Source organism: Nomia melanderi, chromosome 11 (assembly GCF_051020985.1).
Source record: "Nomia melanderi isolate GNS246 chromosome 11, iyNomMela1, whole genome shotgun sequence".
NCBI classification, from domain to species: domain Eukaryota; kingdom Metazoa; phylum Arthropoda; class Insecta; order Hymenoptera; family Halictidae; genus Nomia; species Nomia melanderi.
The window spans coordinates 14,710,907-14,728,811 of NC_135009.1; the positions used below are offsets into that span (position 1 = coordinate 14,710,907).

Consider the following 17,905-nt stretch of genomic DNA (forward strand, 5'->3'; position numbering starts at 1 on the left):
GCAACCGCGTTCGCCAATATCATCTCGTAGTTAACAATTTCTTAGAAGAGAAAGGGATTCTACTTTCACCGTGCGTTCACTTCGAACACTGAATATTGATAAGAAAAATGCCGCTGCATTTCGACTGCAAAAAGACGAGCGATGCTCGCGTTTGGACAAGCGACTTCGAAACTTTCGCCACGCTCCATATTGCGAGTCAAGAGGTTAAGCTTCTGCATCTGTGGCTGAACCGTTCGTTTCGTCTTTTACTGACAGTCTACGGAAGAAAGTCACCGGTGAACCGTCGGTTTCACGCGTGCGCAGCGATCAAGGGCTCGTAGAGCGTAACGGAAGAAATGATTCATCGGGAATTCGATGGAGTTGTTTATTCACTTTGAATCTCTTGAAGCTTTCAGAGCGAGAACTGAGTTTCTAGATGATTAATATTTTAAGAGGACCTAACGTAGAAGGATCTACGCTCGCAGAAAAGTTCGATCGAAGTAAAACCGTCAAGAATTCACAGGAATGCGCGAAAACACCCGAGAAACGTGTTCCGACTCACCTTAAGTACGCAATTGCTGTTGACCAGTAAATTCCCGGGCTTGATGTCCCTGTGCAGGATCCTGGCGGAGTGAAGGTACTTCAGGCCTGCAAAAGAAAGCGAGAACGCGCATAAATCACGAGTGAATGTGGAGATCTATTTAAATCTCGCGACCGAACACGATCGCAGGTACTCCGTATCCGGGACGATCGAAGTTTCCGAGTTCAGTCGGTCTCCGGAAAGGACAAAAAAGAGGAACAAGGAAGACAAGGATAAAGAAAAAGAAGAAAACCAGGAAGTCTGGAAAAAAAGGCACCGCGTTAGGTAGCGTTATTAATCATATAGCAATAGTTTCAAATAATCATCGTTTAACACTAGAACTACCGTACTAGTAAAAATGACTGGTTTCGATTTCTTTGTTTAGCAAATATTGATAGATATCGTAGATACGAAGCATTAAATATTCGAAATGATTTTGAAAATAGTTTCATTTGAGTACTATAATGAACGTCTGAAGAAACTGAAAACAATCTGTTGTTACAATTTTTATAGGAATTGCGTGTTAATCGTACTAAATGTTCGGTAGTTCTAGTGTTGAATGAACTATAGTGATTCCATTCGGTTGGGGTCACCGGTGACCTCCATGACATCCAACGCGTTGAAAGGGTGACAGATGCTTTTCTGAGGAATTATTAACCCTTAGCACTCCATACTAATTTTCATAGTATTCCTCGCGAAAATGAGAAACACTGTAACATTTCTTCGATCTTTTATTTTATTAGTACAAAATTTGGACGTGTGGAGAATCTAGCAATTTTAGGGTAGTTTCTTTAAGATCCATTAAAACATGTAATATTATAACCAGTGCAATATTGGAGCCTACAGAGTTCAAAGGGTAATACTAGAACTACCGTGAATTTGGGGTTGATATATAACGCTTCTAAAGATTCCAACGTGTTTTCCAGATATTCTCGGCAGTACGTAAGCGAAGCTACTTTCCAAATCATTTCGGGATACTTTGGAAATTTCAATAATTATTAACAATCCTCAAACTTATATCTGCAAATTATAAATCAATCGAAGTTCCAATGTATGTACTCTTACGGACTCTACAGAGAACTTCGAAAAAATCCGCTTAATAAATCGAACTGCTCGGTAGTTTTCGTGTTGCGCCGCGTCCGTCGCGGACGACAAATTGCGCCGGGCAGCGCGGCGCGGACGTTCGCCGGCGACGGTCAATAATAAGGCCAAAGGCGCGCCCGGAACCTGTTTTAAATGAAACTTCGGCCGACGGGCGGGAAACCTGTACGGGCGAATGAAAAAGGGAAGAGTCCGACTGTCGATCGCCGCGCGATCGCGGTCCGCGCGCGCGCCCCGTTGCTTTCTATTCGACTCGACCGCGGGGAATCGCGTGAACCGATGTACCCCGTGCGCGTCGCGATCCCAGGCACGTGTGATTTCTTGCTATCCGCGGGGCTGCCGTGTTCCAGCTCCAGCGAGCGTCGATTTGGATTTCTTTTCTCCTTCACCGACGCTTTTTCCTGATCATCGAAAGTATTTCCACTTTGCTCACCGCATAAAATACCGTAACACGCGGAAACATCGCAGAAGCGACCTAGCACGGTATTCATCGCGTTTATTGTAAATATTATAAGAATAACAGTAAAACAATAAAAATTAGCGATATCGCAATGAGTAAAAGTAAAGTAAAATTGCTCCGTAAAGGGATACCCTTTGCAGACTCTTTAATCCTTTGCGGATGTCGGCATTTTGCTGAGATCAAACTTCCACTGGAATACCCGGTTGTAAACAAATGATTCAACTGTTCGAACAGCAAGAGATTAGTACACAGTTTCCTTATTCTCTGATTTAAGCGTTCAGTGTTTAAGGGTTAAAGTAGAGAAAACTTGCAACGTATGAAGCTAAATTATACATGCAACGCTTAAACGATAGGGAAAAAGAGAACTGTACACTCTCTGGTTGTTCGAGTAATTAAATACGTTTGCAAGTATTCTAAATATGAAAATTTCAATCTCGCCGAGAATCCTTCAAAGGGTTGAAACGGCGGCCGAAAAGAACGATCGATCCGTTCCCCGTTAAATGCGGCGACACGGTCGCTGAATTTTTAATTCTCCCCGTAGCCGCGCAAATGTATTTAAATATTCCCATTTCACGGGTGACATGCTAAGACCGTGAACGGCCGCGTGAAAAACGTAATTACCGCGTCGTCGAACGGTTATCCGGCACGAAATCTCCGTGAAGCGGAACGCGTGTCCATTCAGGGGGGATTACACGAGCGTTTAGCGACAGCGCCGCGACGCTGGTCGTCCGTTAGTCAAGCCCGGGCTACCCCTTTCGCGGGGACCGAATTGCACTTCGACGCGAGGGGTGGCCCAGTAATCTGCCCCTATTCAGCTCCCGCTCGCGTGAACGCCACCCCTTTCGCTGCCTTGGACACGTATCATTTCGCTCGGCGGTTTTCACAGAAAAGCTGCCACGGGGAACCCCGGGATCGGGCTACCGAAAATTAATAGCCGACGAAAGGCGGGGAGGTTTCTTTGGAAACTGTTCTGTAGACAATTTAGACGATAGTTCGGTGGATGATTTGCAATGTGTTTGAGAGGGTCGTTTGGAGAATTGTTTGGAAGATATTGTATTAACCCTTAGCACTCCAGGTTTTGTAATCTATCAGCAATGAATTTTTATAGTATTCCTAGCGAAAATTAGAAATGTAACATTTCTTCGATCTTTTATTTTCCTTGTTAGTACAAAATTTGGATGTGTGGAAAATCTAATATTTGTAGGGTAGTTTCTTTGATTCATTAGAATATTTAATATTAGAACTGGTGCAATATTGGAGCCTACAGAGTTCAAAGGGTTAACCCCTTGCTCCATTTGCTAAAGGTTTTGTACGTTTCAAAGTATCTTTCCGCCAAGGGTTAAAGAATGTATCAGAAGTCGAGATTCGATAGTAATTTAAAGAATATTGTTCAAAATATTGTTCAAGTTCTTAAAAGATAGCTTAGAAGCCCCGAATATTTACAGACTAACTGCCATTGTTCTAAGAATAATCGAAAGAACCTTGCCCGAAGAATCATTGAAAAGACATTTCAAAAATCCCGCGGCGTGCCAAGGCGGTTTCAAAATCGTCGGAAGAGCGCATCGAAAGATGACTCAGAGGACAAGGGGTGTGGCGCTGCGTCGCAGCCGGGATCCAGGCGTTCCATTACAACCCCGTAACCGAGCGGGGACGGAATATCCCGCGCGACGCCACCGAATCAGTAATTTTAATAACGCACGATTAAACCAGTCGCAGCAGGGCGTGCGCGTGCACCGGAATACGGGATGTTTTGCCGCGTTCCGCGGGCGGAATGGCGTCCGCCACGGTATGAGACGCATTAACGCGGGATATTAGTGTAAAACGGTGTCGACCGTTGAAGCACCCTTCCCCAGTAATTATTCCGTCGCGCCCCTTTTACGGCGATTCGTCTGCGACAACGGCGCAACGCATCGCGGCCGATCGAATGCTCCGTGTATTTACGCTCCCCTCGCGACGATCGGCCATTCGTCACGCGCGCGTCGTCAGCAGTCGATATTATTCGAGCCGCACGCTCGTTCTTCCCATTCATCGCGCAGATCGAGGAATAATAAATGCGCTTAGCACGCCAAGTCAGTTCCCTTCGACCGAGCAGATCGCGCAAGAATCGACTAACCGTATAATTACGAATACACCTTGCAATTACATTTAGAATTCATTCACTCCCCTATACTGAATTATCAATGAGCTATAAAACTGTACAAAGTACTTCTAAAGACTCCGATAATATCGATTTACATATGTATCTAATAGCCTACGATTAGTTCTACTTGACAAGCACAGAAACTTCGATAAGTCGAATCGATTCCTGTAAACAACCCCTATCGTAGACAATCCAAGGCTGCCACTTAATTGCGCGTCACGTGTTCAGCTTCGGGAACCCGCGAGCTGTTTAACACTAGAACTAGCGAGCATTTAATACGATTAACCCTTTGCACTCGAGGGGCGCCTTACAGTCTACTGTTCCAGTCAAAATGATTGGTTTCGATTTGCTTGTTTTGCAATCATTGATATCTTAAAAGTATTCAATATTCAAAATGATCTTGAAAATAAATAATTTCATTCGAATACTATAACGAATATCCAAAGAAACTGAAAATAATCTATTGTCACAATTTTTATAGGGATTACACATTAATCGTATGAACTGCTCTGTAGTTCTAGTGTTAAATAGATAATCAATTCCAATGAAATTTCATATTTTCTTCAATACTGGTAATTACCGAAGTTGCAGAGCTAAGTGTCTATATAAAAACGACATGTCTCGTTACCGGTACGCTGTGTTAATATTATAACTGGTGCAATATTGGAGCCCACAGAGTTCAAAGGGTTAATACCGTCCTTCCCCCGGTGCAGTCGTTGCCATACTCGCGGAACCCCGCTGGAAAACGTAAAAAGGAACGCGACGAAAAACGAAGACGGCAGACAGGAAGATAGTACCTCGTGCACGTGGCACGGCAAGGGAGAAACGGGGTGGAAAGCGGAGGCGGAGGTTGGAGGTGAAGCGGAGGAGACCTGAAAACGGATAGGCCTCCCTCTAACTCGTCACAGAGGGAAACCGGACGGCCAGAGGGGGAGGGAAGTCACGAGGGGAGCAAAGGAACGGCTCAGGGAACAAGAGGGTGGCGACGAACGGCGGAGGATCGAGCCTCGGGACCCGTTCAGGGGCGGCGGCGGTGGCGGCGGGAGGGGCGGATTCGCGGGAAGAGAAACAGGAATGACAGGAGGGCCAGAGGGGAGAGGGGGCGGCTGCAATAAGAGCAGAAACATCGGTGCCAGATGAGTGTGCCGTGAGTCATGCCGCATTCAGTCCTCGACTTTTCTCTCCCCGCAATAAAACTCGGTAATATTACCGGGGTAATCTGCCCCGTGGGTGCGTCCGGTTGCGAATTCACCCGCCGGTAATTAAAGTCTCTCTCTCCCTTCCCGTCTTCCTCTCTTTTCCGCGTCGGTCTCGCTCGCCCCCCTTTCTCCGCGGCTGTTCCGTCTTTCACCCGGGACTCCGCGTCTTTCTCGGTCCCACGGCTCTTTCCGTCTCTCTGTCTGTCTTCCCGGTTCTCGGATTTTGCACGGTGTCCTCGAGCCGATAACCGGGAGTGCGCCGGAAGTTCAACGATCCCTTGTGTCGCGGAAGATGAATTTTTTCCCTCCCGCGGCGAAGAACGCGTGTCGAGGCTGCGGACGGCAAATGAGTTTAGCGGTTTGGATGTCTCTCGAGCTCGCCGTTGGGGTGCTGGCTTGACGGGGCGACGGCCATTGATTTTATGGGAGTTGCTTGAGATTTTCAGTTTGGTCTGGCTTTTACAGGTGTGTTAGTTTTGGGATTCGGGTGAGAAACGTGCTTAGGGGAGTTTTGGGAAAAAGTACTGATTTAACCCTTTGCGGACGAAGATTCTACGAAATGTACGAAACCATTAACAGATGAAGCTGAATTACATACGAAGCGCTTAAATAATAGCAAAAACAGAAACTACACGCTAATCTCTTGCTGCCCGAGTAATTAGATCGTTTGCCTGCGGCTTATTCTTCCGAATACAAACATTTCGTCCCGCCGAAAGGTCGACATCCGCAAAGGGTTAGTGTAGAATATACTTCTATTGTTTTCTATTGGGAACTAGTTGCTCTCAATTCTCTCTCTTCATTTCGAAGAGACCAAATTATGTTTGGAATACTAAATTACAGCGGATTTAATTACTGAAACAGTAGGGAATCGATACGCAGTTTCCACTTGTTCAATTGTTTAACCAACCGATGTATAATTCAGCTTCATCCGCCGCAGGTTCTGTATATTTCCGAGAATCTTCGTCCGCGAAGAGTTAAAGTTCAACCAACGATAATGAGGGCAGCCGAACGATGTAATTTTTCACGGTAATTAAACCAACGATTAGTATACAAATTTATCGGTCGTCCAACGAGGCGGACAACGCGTTCGCGAAGCGAAGAAAAAGTCACCGGGCAAGCGAAAATCAATTAAAACCTTAGGCTCCCGTTTTCTCAGCTCGCGCCATCTTGTCGCCGCTCCGCGAAGTCGAGCGCGGGACGGGAAGAAAGTCCAATTAAACGGAACGCGCGGATAAGCTCTCTCTTCGTTAGATTTATTCACGGGCACGGGGCGGGCCGTAGTCACGGCTGATTCGAATCGCGTTAATTAATCGAGCGACGCGAGGTGTTGTAATTAATCGGGGGGAGAAGAGGAAGAATCCCGACGGTCGCGGCGGTAGCTGGCCGAACAACCGGGAAAAATCAATCGAGGCTCGCCACGAGGCTTCGAAACGAGGTCGATCGGTCATCGATCGGCACTCGAGACGGCCCGCGAAGATCCTGACGACCGGACTGCGGATCCTTCATGCAGATTCGTCGCTAAAACCGAACCCAAGATCAATTTGCGATTGGATTCAGTAAAAATAAGACTTAACGTGGAACGTCTTCGAATTTCTTTCTAACCAAGTTTTGCTATTAAGATTACCGATTACTAACGATTACTAGCATTCGAACGCAATCAACGATAAAATGCACATTGTTTGCATCTCGTGCAACTCGCAGAGGTGCGTTTATTGAAATTTTGTACGATTTTCGTTACAGTATCCGGCATGATAAACGCGTAAATTCTCGTAGAAGTGCCCGTATAATATCGATGATGAACAATTTTTGAATATTTCGGAATGCTTTGGACTTTCGTGTCATTGAAATTATTGAGAATTATTGAACATTTTCATTTCTGACTTTGACACGAGGAATATTGCATCGATAAGCACGCGAAAGTTGCAGTCTGTGTAACGATAATTCGTTTACCGCACCGCCGCGAGTCATCGTCCACTGCTCATCGGTCTTTGAGGGACAAACAGCGTCGGATGAGGAACAACGAAGCGATTAATCGGCGGAACGCTTAATTAACGATGGGACAGGAAGGGACGGGACGAAAACTGCGTCGATCCGCCGGCGAAATCCTCCAATTACGTGAAATTGGGAGGAAGAAACGGGTAAACGACGCGAGGCCAAATGAACTCGAGACTGAAAGAAACCAAGAAAAATTTGTCGACGGCTGGCACAGAAGATCCCTGATGGTAATATGTGTACATATATACGTGTGCGCGCGTGTGTACGTGTATATTTCAAATTGTCTCTTGCATTATGTAACACCAACTTCCTTCAACGCGGCGACGAGCACATTCATCACCCGACGTCTGCGAAAATAAAACGTAACCGGCCCCAAGGATACACGGGGTGAGACTTGCAAATTGCATTGTGTCGATGAGGAGAAATATTTTTCTGTGGTACAGGCTCGGCCAAAATTCACGTCACACTTTCGTTCCTGTGCCAGCTGCGACAATACGCGATACACTGTTACCGCTGACCCACGCGAACGCTGCAACTGCTACCATTTTCGACGGAAAAGAATTCTATGATAACGTGGCGTTTTTAATTTAGACTGTCGAAATTCCGACAGTTCAATTCACAAATTTTAAAATTTCAATAAGTTCCACGGTTATTCAATCTACGTTCACAATTCCCTACCTTTAAATGAAAAATTCAAGCTCCCGAACTCAAATTGTACGAGCGAATCAACGCGAGGTCACCAGTATAGACGTTTATTTAAACGATGATATTTTTTTTTCAATCTTACTGAATTTTACAGACGTTTATTTAAACGATAATTTTTTTTTCATTGTCAACACAAACTTCATTTTTTTTTAATATCTTTTTCTCGCGTTTATTCGAAACAACGCATACAGGCACGCTACATATGCTTAGAATTTTTCTCTTTTTCCAATAAATTATTCATTATTCGATTTCGAAATAAATATTATTCCTCTGCAATCAACTAAGTAATATAGATATTTGTTGAATCATGTCGAAAATCTTCACCACGGGCCTCGTTGTTGTAGGACAAGGGGTTAACATTGAATTTTAAATTGTATCATTTCGTTCGATTAAATCAAATGTCGACTTTTGCCTCTCGAGCGCAAAGGTTCTACGCGTCTAACTGTAGTGTTCACCCTCGAGACTCGCCCGTCGAATCTTAATTTCGTTCGGCCGCAAATTTCTGCGCCCGATATCCCGAGATTAATCGAAACATCCAATAACACAGTTCCACTTACGCGTCCCATCGGCGACCGCGATACCTCCGTCGGAAACGATTACAGGTAAATTAACAAGAACATAATCATCGGCGGGGGTGGATAGGATGAAAGCCACTCGCGTCCCCGGTCGGCCCCGGGGTCGTCCGGGTCGCGCGACGGAGGGGGGAGGACACACCGGGAGCCGCAGGATTTCCAGCCATTATGCGTGCGGCCGACGCGTCGCGTCCCACGAGATAAATTGCGCCGGCGGATTAATGTAATAGAGTGATTAATCGCGCGAGTGACGATCAGACGCGAGCACGTGCTCGACGCTGGATTAAAGCGTTCCACGGGAGGACTTGGACGGCCGTGCCCGGCACCGGCCACGACGCGCGGGGTCACGGCACGATGAAAACCAGTTCTAATGGGTACACGGAAATTTACGAGCCGGCGGCCCGCGGCCGAACGGTTGCGGGAACCTCGGCTACTCGCTGGAAACTGACTTTCCGTTTGGAACATTGATTTCCGTCGGTTTAAGCCCTTTCTTTCTAATGGAATACATCAGAGTTTATTTAATCGAGAGAGTAGATAAACATCGTTGACTTGTTTTGTAAATATAGTCACGGAGATTTTTTTCTATTTAGTCAATCATCTTATCTAGTTCATAGATGTCAATCATTTTTTAACATTTAACGTTGTACCATTACTGTTAATATATTTTAGATCTTTTTATATTGGGACTTTATTTCACTAGTTCCTTTGTATTATTTATTTTATTTATTTGCTTTACTGCGAAACTCGTGAAAATTTTCATGATTCGATCAGAGTTGTGAAAGAAATCATAGGTCAAGGGGTTAATCCTTTGCACTCGAAAAATTTGTCACAGGAAATATTCAATTTATTTTCATGAAACAGAAATGACATTTTTTTAAACTAACTCAACGAGGTATTTTCAATGGTATTTTTTCCACATTTCACGTATCGACAGATTACTCAAGATTTAACGTTAAATACGAAATTTCACAAAATCGAGTGGCAACTGTGGCACCTTTGGAGTGCAAAAGGTTAATACAGCTAGAATTTAATCGGACCACAGGAATTTGTCATTTGGGTCGTGGAATGAATTCATGGTTTTTGGTTCTTTACATCGGAATGCGTTCAGATGGAGTTTTTATTAGGTCCACGCGTTTTCATGGTGAAATACGTGAAACGAATGTGGTAACTGGAAATATTTCGAGTGTAATGAGTTTTAATTTTAATTTCATTAGCGAAGTATGCGAAGTGTCTTTTCAAGGGGTGGAATATCGTTTAAAATTTACGAAAATCGGGGAATCGAGATTGGATTGGTTTCTGTGCGATTCAGATTATAGATCGAGGATTTTGGAATCTTTGGGCTGTTGAGTTTGTAGTGATTTATGTTAATCGAAGATGACTTTGGTTTATTTTTATAGAGATTTTTTAGTCTGCAATGGAAAAGAAATTCGCCGATGAGAGATGAAACTTTTTGCTGAGATGTAATTACAAAAGATCTCGAACTTTTGCGTAGCATTGTACGCCTCGCAGCAGCCTAATGTACGATCACCGTAAATCTGGCTGCGCCAAAAAAGAACTTGGAACATTCTCGCTTCCCTTCACTGAACGTAGATAATTAAGAGATTGGAAATGATTCATGCGATCGTTGTTGGGGAAACATGGAGTCTTTCCAAGCGCGGTTCCGGCTGTTTCGCATCCTGAGTCGTTCAACTTTGCCTCCTCTGAATACTGCTACTCATTTCTAGACTGTCGATCTATATGGAAATTCCAATTTCTAGGAATGCAATTAGGGGAACGGTAGGAATGGAGGGAGTTCTCGTAGGAATTGTAATGAATAAAAAACACAGTAATCATCTGCGTGCACATTTGATTACATTTTCAATTCTTCAAATCTTCGAACTTTTACATTTTCAAATTTATACTTTTGAACTTTCAAACCGTTAAACTTTTCAACTTTTGAACTTTCGAACTTCCAATCTTTCGAAACTTCAAATCGACAAATCTTCGAACTTTCAAACTTTCAAACTTTCAAACTCTCAAACTTTCAAACTTTCAAACTCTCAAACTCTCAAACTTTCAAACTCTCAAACTTTCAAACTCTCAAACTTTTAAACTCTCAAACTTTCAAACTCATAAACTTTCAAACTCACAAACTTTCAAACTTTCGAACTTTCAATCTTTCAAAACTTCAGATCGTCAAATCGTCAAATCGTCAAATTTTCAAATCTTCGAACTTTCAAACTCTCAAATTCTCAAATTTTCAAACTGTTAAACTTTCGAACTTTCAATCGTTCAAAACTTCAGATCGTCAAATCGTTAAACCGTCAAATTTTCAAATCTTCGAGCTTTCAAACTCTCAAACCTTCAAATCTTCAAACTCTCAAATCTACAAATTTCCAAATTTCCCACGAACATATAAAAACCCGCTATTCCCTTATTGTCTATCTTCTTCGGCATTCCGAAAAAATCGCGGATCGGGCTCAGGTGGTTGAGAAGAGGCGAGCGGTTATCGCCCGCAACGAAAATAAGCCCTTGCGACGATCGCCGCCGCTCTTCTTCTTTGTTTACGACGTAATTTGGTTGGACGCGGCGGGATTGCGCGCGAGTTTCAAAATTAACCGCAAGGTCAACGGATTCGGGCAACCCGGAGGCGATGCTCGACGAGGCACGGTCGAGGACGCAGCGATTCCTCGGGTCCTCGACACTAGAACGCGAACAGTGCTCGACTTCAATCGACCGGGAATGTTTATCGTGATTGGAGTTCCTTTTACTTCGAAGAATATTCAATGGAACGATTGCTAATATTGAAAACGAAGACAGGAAAGGTTGAAACTTAACAGTTTCGTGATTATTCAACATTCTATATTACAATATTTCAACTCAAACTTTTATTTCCAAGTAAATCATTCTCAAATCATATAGAAAATATTATAAAAAAATTCTATGATTAAATAAATCCTTAAACGTTAGATTCTTCTAAATCCAATAGAATATTAATTTCAGAAATGAAAGAAGAAAGAAATATTGAATAATCTAGACACCAAAGAATAGGAAAATAACTTTGAGAATCTACATCGTTCCTGAAGGATGTCTTTGTTTGAAAAATTGTTGATGGATGATCGTAATTACTCTTGAACCAGTAAGTTAGTATGCTCAAATAGACCGTTAAGGTCGTTGCATAATTGTTGTATAACTATCCTTGGTGTGTCTAGCACGTTCAAGCAAACAATCAAGACAGTTGCATAATTGTTATATAGACAAGCCAAGGATGTTTGGTACATAGGTTCAAGTATTTTAATATTCATAGTCAAGAACAACCATTGTGCCAAGACAATGTCTTGTTTCAATCATTGTTCCGCTGGTAACAAACAACAGCAGTGGAGCCGAATAATTTAGACAATAAATTTTACTGATGTCAAACACGACGTGAGGACGACGAGCAGTTTGTCAACCTGTCTTACGGAACAGTTTTAAAATTCTACTTGGCAGTGCACTTGTAAACCCAAGGATGCTCGTCCCAGAAATTCAAAAATTCTCACACGATCAACAGAACTGCTCTACATCAACGTAGTATTCAGTGTCTAGAGCGTTTCTAGCGGCCAATTATAGAGTAGTCCAAGCGTAATGACCTCTAACATCAGATTAAGCAACAATGAAACGAATCACAGAAATTCGTTATGATAAAAAGTCAGAAATTTGTTTCGTAGTTATTGATATCTTAAAAGCATTGAATATTCGAAATAGTCTTGGAAACAAATAGTTTCACTTGAATACTATAATGAATCTGAAGAAACCGAAGACAATCTATTGTTAGAATTTTTATAGGGATTACATATTAATAGTTTCACTTGAATACTGTAACGAATGTTTGGGGAAATTGAGAATAATCTATTGTTACAATCATTTTGTAGAATTTTCAGTGGAAAATGACACACCGAATGACAATGGATATTTTGTGTGTCGATTCCAAAGTTATATAAATAGAGAAACAGAATTTATCTAGACAAAATGTTTATTTTTGAAACATTTCGTACATCATTTCGCACAACTGTTCAATTTCCCTCATGCAAATACTCAAATTTTCAGGTTTCGTCCTCTATCAACCGCACTGTTCAATGACAATGGATATCCTACATTTTGATTCTAGAGTCACATAAATAGAGAATCAGAATTTATTCGCACAAAATGTTTTTGAAACATTCCGTACATCATTTTGCACAACTGTTCAATTTTCGCCATGCCAATACTCAAATTTTCAGGTTTTGTCCTCTATCGACGCACTGTTCAATGACACAGTTGATTCAATGACAACGGACATCCTGCATTTTGTTTCCAAAGTCATACAGGGAATTTATTCGCACAAAATGTTTATTGTTGAAACATTTCGCACATCGTTTCGCACGATTGTTCGATTTCCCTCATGCGAATAGTCGAATTTTCGGGTTTTGTCCACCGGCGACCGCACCGTGCGCTGAGGCCGGACATTATCGGGTTCATCGCACCCGAACCCGGGTATGCGTGCGATTCCCGGCCGGTCGATTCCTCATTTCTTCTTCTCCCCAGGGACAGCGCGCTGCGGATGAGGTCGACGGGGACTACCAACCGGCTCACTACCGAGCTACGAGGATCGTACGAAAGTCAAGGACGAAGGACCGGCCGCCTCGGGTATTAACACCAAGGTCATCGGTATCTTCGATCGTTTCTCCTACTCGACGACTTGTTCCGCGAACTTCTGCTCTCTCTCTTTCTCTCTCTCTCTCTCTCTCTTTTTGCTTGTCGTGTGTCGCGCACCTGTTTTCGAGGACCCGGTCTCGATTGAACGATGATTCCAGATCGTTTGATCGATGAGTACTATTGTCGGCAAATTATTTAGTGCTCAGCGAAACAAAGATTCAGTGGATATAGTGATAGAAACTGTTGCAATTATGTTACTTTCCATGCATTATATTTTGTTAGGTTTTAAACGATGATTCCAGATTGTTTGATCGTTGAGTATTATTGTCAGCAAATTATTTAGTGCTCAATGAAACAAAGATTTAGTGGATATCGTAGTGACAGAAACTGTTGCAACTATGTTACTTTCGATGCATTAATTTTCATTAAGCTTTGAAACTTGGAACTTGAATGAAAACTGGAAATACTTGTATTGATAATTACTGGCGTAATAATTGAGTCGCTCAGGAGATGGAAAAATTGAGGGAATTAAAGTTTTGAAGATACGAGTTCTTTGATAATTACAGAGAATATTATTTATTCTATTAGATTCAAGAAAAATCAGGGAATAATGAAAACTGGAGCAGAAAATACTTGTATTGATAATTACTGGCATAATAATTGAGTCGCTCAGGAGATGGAAAAATTGAGGGAATTAAGGTTTTGAAGATACGAGTTAGTTCCTTGGTAATTACAGAGAATATTATTCATTCCATTAGACTGCATAAAAGTCAATATCAAAAACTCGACTGAACCGCATTGGCTGTGCGAATTTAACGCCAGAGATGTAGGATAAATCAGAGTAGAATTTTGTTTGGACTTTTTTGATGACTCAGAGAGGTACGGGCGATTTGCCTTGAGAAACGAATAGCTGAACTGATTTATTAGTGCGCATTCTGCGCGTATATTATATTTAGGGATAGCGCGCACGCGTATATTTAATTTTAATTTAGCACCGCGGCCCTATTAATATCGTGCGTACGGATGATAATAATAGTAGTTCAAGTGCGAGGGTACATGTCAGAATTAATCTTAATTTCACACTATAACTGGTCGTAATTATAGATGCCATTCTTCTTGTGATACAACCGTAGTGATCTGAATTCATCAGTATTTCATTTGTTTCCCATCAACTCTAACCGCACAAATTAAAACCATCCTCAGCTATTAAAAAAGACGGACGATCATCTGTATTCGGATGATGGAATATCATCCTTAAAGAGATCAACGGAAGAATCTCATCAATATCAATGAACGTAATTAAAGCCGAGTATCAATCTTAAACTCTGATTCCTCTATCACGAGTTCACAAGTTATTAGCGATTCAAAGACAGTGAAATCTTCAAATTTGCTACAATCAAATTCCAATATCAATTCCAAAACAAAAAAATCTACTGACATCTGAAAATATTGTAAAAGTGAAATGTTATGAACAATAATCGCAGCAAAGTTCGCTTAGATCAGACGCAAGTGAATTCTAATTCAACATCTTCGTTAGTCGCATATTAAATAAACTAGACTATTTCATATTTCATTTAATTTCCTTCAATTTACATGATTCCTTTCTCAGCCATAATTAATACAACTACTTCATCATTAACCTTTGCACTCGAAAGTTTTTCATTAGAAATATCCAACATTTTCCAATAAGATATAGACGATACTGTTTGAAACTAATTTGATGATTCACAGATAAATTAAGTAACAAAGCTGTTTTATTTACATAGTTCACATAGTGATGCGTTATACAAAGTTTAATATTAAACATCAAACTTTATACTTTCACTGTATCAAACCAAATGGTGACCGAGAATCACCTCCCGAGCTCAAAGGGTTAATCGTATTCAACGCTCGGTACTTCTACCGTTAAAATCATCATCACGTCGCCATCGTGTCATCACTGACACGTTGCAAGGCAACTGAACGCTCCCCCAAATCCTCACACCAACCCCAACAAGATCCAACAACACTCATCCCCTAAACAACGTCCACGTATGCACAATACTTTGCCGTCGAAAAAAGGAGCGACGATCGGGGAGCTTCGCAAGCTCGTTAGCGCCGACGTGGACGTTGAAAGGCTTCCGTGACGACGTCCACACTCTCGCCGGCCGGTTTAATTGCGTTCCTAGCCGGTCAACTCGAAACCGTGCGACATTTAATCGAACGCGACGCTCCGCGAGACGCGCGGATCATTATTCGGACGTTAAGGGATTCGCGGATGTAGGCCGCGGCCATAAATAGTCCCTTGTGCTCCACCTGTTCGCCGGGCGGACAAAGGAGGCGCCGTTTTTAACGCGGCAGTCGGCCGGAGTTCTATGAAACTTTCGCCGGCAACCGTTCCAGCTGTTCGCCGGCCGTGTGTGCGTGCCTGCGATCTCGCCGCTGCATCTCGCACAAAAGATGGATTTATTTTTTGCGCGGCGTTGTTCGAAGTCATAACCAGCGAACCGTTTTAACACTAGGTTTACGGGCCAACGTCGCGAAGCGTACGAAGCGTACGAAATCATTCGCTCCCTTGTTCTGTCGCATCGTAAGGTAAAGAGAACTTCCGACTACACAGGGACTAATGAAATCTACTATCCAAGATTGCCCTTTGAACTCTGTGGGAATATTGCACCAGTTATAATAAGTATTTTAACACTGGGTTTACGGGCATTTATTGTATTCATTCTATTATTCTTAAAAGAATCGATGCTCGTTTATTTAGATTGAAACTGGAGATTCGATAGTAGGTAATTGGGGTACATGTCAGTGTGATCGCATCAATCAAAATCAGCGTATTTTGTTGAAATTCTGTTGAAGAAAAGGATATTGTGAGAGAATGAGAAGAGTGTTTGAATTTGGAAGAACTTTCGGAGTAATTGTTATATTTGTGTGAATCATTCTTACGAAGATTCCTTATCATATTATTTACAAAATAATATTTCTAAAGTCCAATAAGCGTCAATTCGACGCGTTCCGTAAACCTATTGTTAACGCAATGCTCGCAGATTCACGGAACGCGACTAAACATTTGCATCGGTTGTTTCCCGTGTGGAACCTCCTTTACCGTGTTACCGTTTATTTCCATATTATCACGTTACATTATAACACTGTCATGTTACGTTATCGCGCTGCTTTATAACGCCGAGTCGCGCCGGAATAAATATCGATAACGCTCGCTCCGTCGAGTTCGAACGGAAGAGGCATTGTTTTATTGGCAATACTCGATCCTCAAAGTAAACTCACCGTGTTTAAGTATTTAATCGATATTTTATAACATTCCTCTTCGCGCGTGTAAACGGGTAACAAGCTGTCAAGGAAAGAACGACGAGGCGCGCGAAAAGGGGGAGGACTTTTTCGAAAATCCGATCAATCGAGCCGACGCGGCTTTTCGAACAATCGCCGATCACCGCCGAGCGGAGAGGGTGACAGCGCGAATCTCTGTGTCCAGTGAATTAAACAGGCCAGTTTGAATTTCCGCGGCGCTGCGGTTAATTAAAAGGCGGAATTAAATAAACATCGCGGTGTATAAACGCGATTTCGCTCGGCGGCGCACACGTGGCCGGCCAGACGCGGGGACGCTCCGGAATCGAATTATTCCTGTTTCGAGCGGTCGGCGCACGTGTCGGGATCGACTTTTATAGACTGTGACCCGGTTTCCACGTTCTCCACCCCCGTTTCTGCGCCCTTCTCCCCTTCTACCTCTGTCCTTTGTCCGCCGTGCGTTTCACGTCGCGACGATCCTTATTCTATACGCGACGTTTTTAATGCATCGTCGAACGAACGTGTCTAATATTAACGAACGGCTGCGCGATATTTCCGGCGGCATAGTGGAAGAAATGATTAACCCTTTGCAATCGGAAGTTTTTCATTAGAAATATTTTAACGTCTTCTGATGAGATAGACAAAGTTTTGTTTGAATATTTCTCAAATTGTGCATTATACGAAGTTTAATATTAAGTGTCAAATTTTATAGTTTTACTGTATGAAATCAATTGGTGAGGCACCTCTGGAGTCCAAAGGGTTAATGACTCCTTCGAAAGGGAACAATAAACGATAGAATTCATGGAATTTATACAAGTTCACGTATGTTAGCTGTTACTGAAGCTAAATGTATCGTGAACAATGCAGTAAGCACTGTTCGTTCACGTTTGCACCTGCTTGGAAGTGTCCAGCTCGATGACTGGACGACGAAGGATCGAGTAGAATCATTAACACCGAATTATGTTAATGAACAGCTGCGCGCGAGACTAATCGAAGCATTATCATTGTTACAGGGACTGGAATAACAACGATGAACAGACGAGAAGTCAGAAGGTGTCGCCGATTAATAGGAGTCGAAGCCAGCCGACGTTTCCATTGATCCAAACTACTGGCAAGTAGTATAAGCAGCATTGGTCAGCCAGACGTGAGTGTCGATATCCTCGACGGTAAAAATCAAACATTACACCCCAAACATTATTCAACTTCCCCTTCTAAAATCAATTTAAACATCAACCT

General features: G+C 42.6%; 1 protein-coding gene across 1 annotated transcript in view; it reads right to left on the bottom strand.

Moving 5' to 3' along the window:
- The window catches only part of nmo (serine/threonine-protein kinase nemo), a 258,417-nt gene that overhangs the window by 23,673 nt on the left and 216,839 nt on the right, over positions 1–17,905 (bottom strand). Inside the window, 1 exon segment of the mRNA XM_076372222.1 lies at positions 542–627. Within this exon segment, the coding sequence (XP_076228337.1) occupies positions 542–627 (86 nt within the window).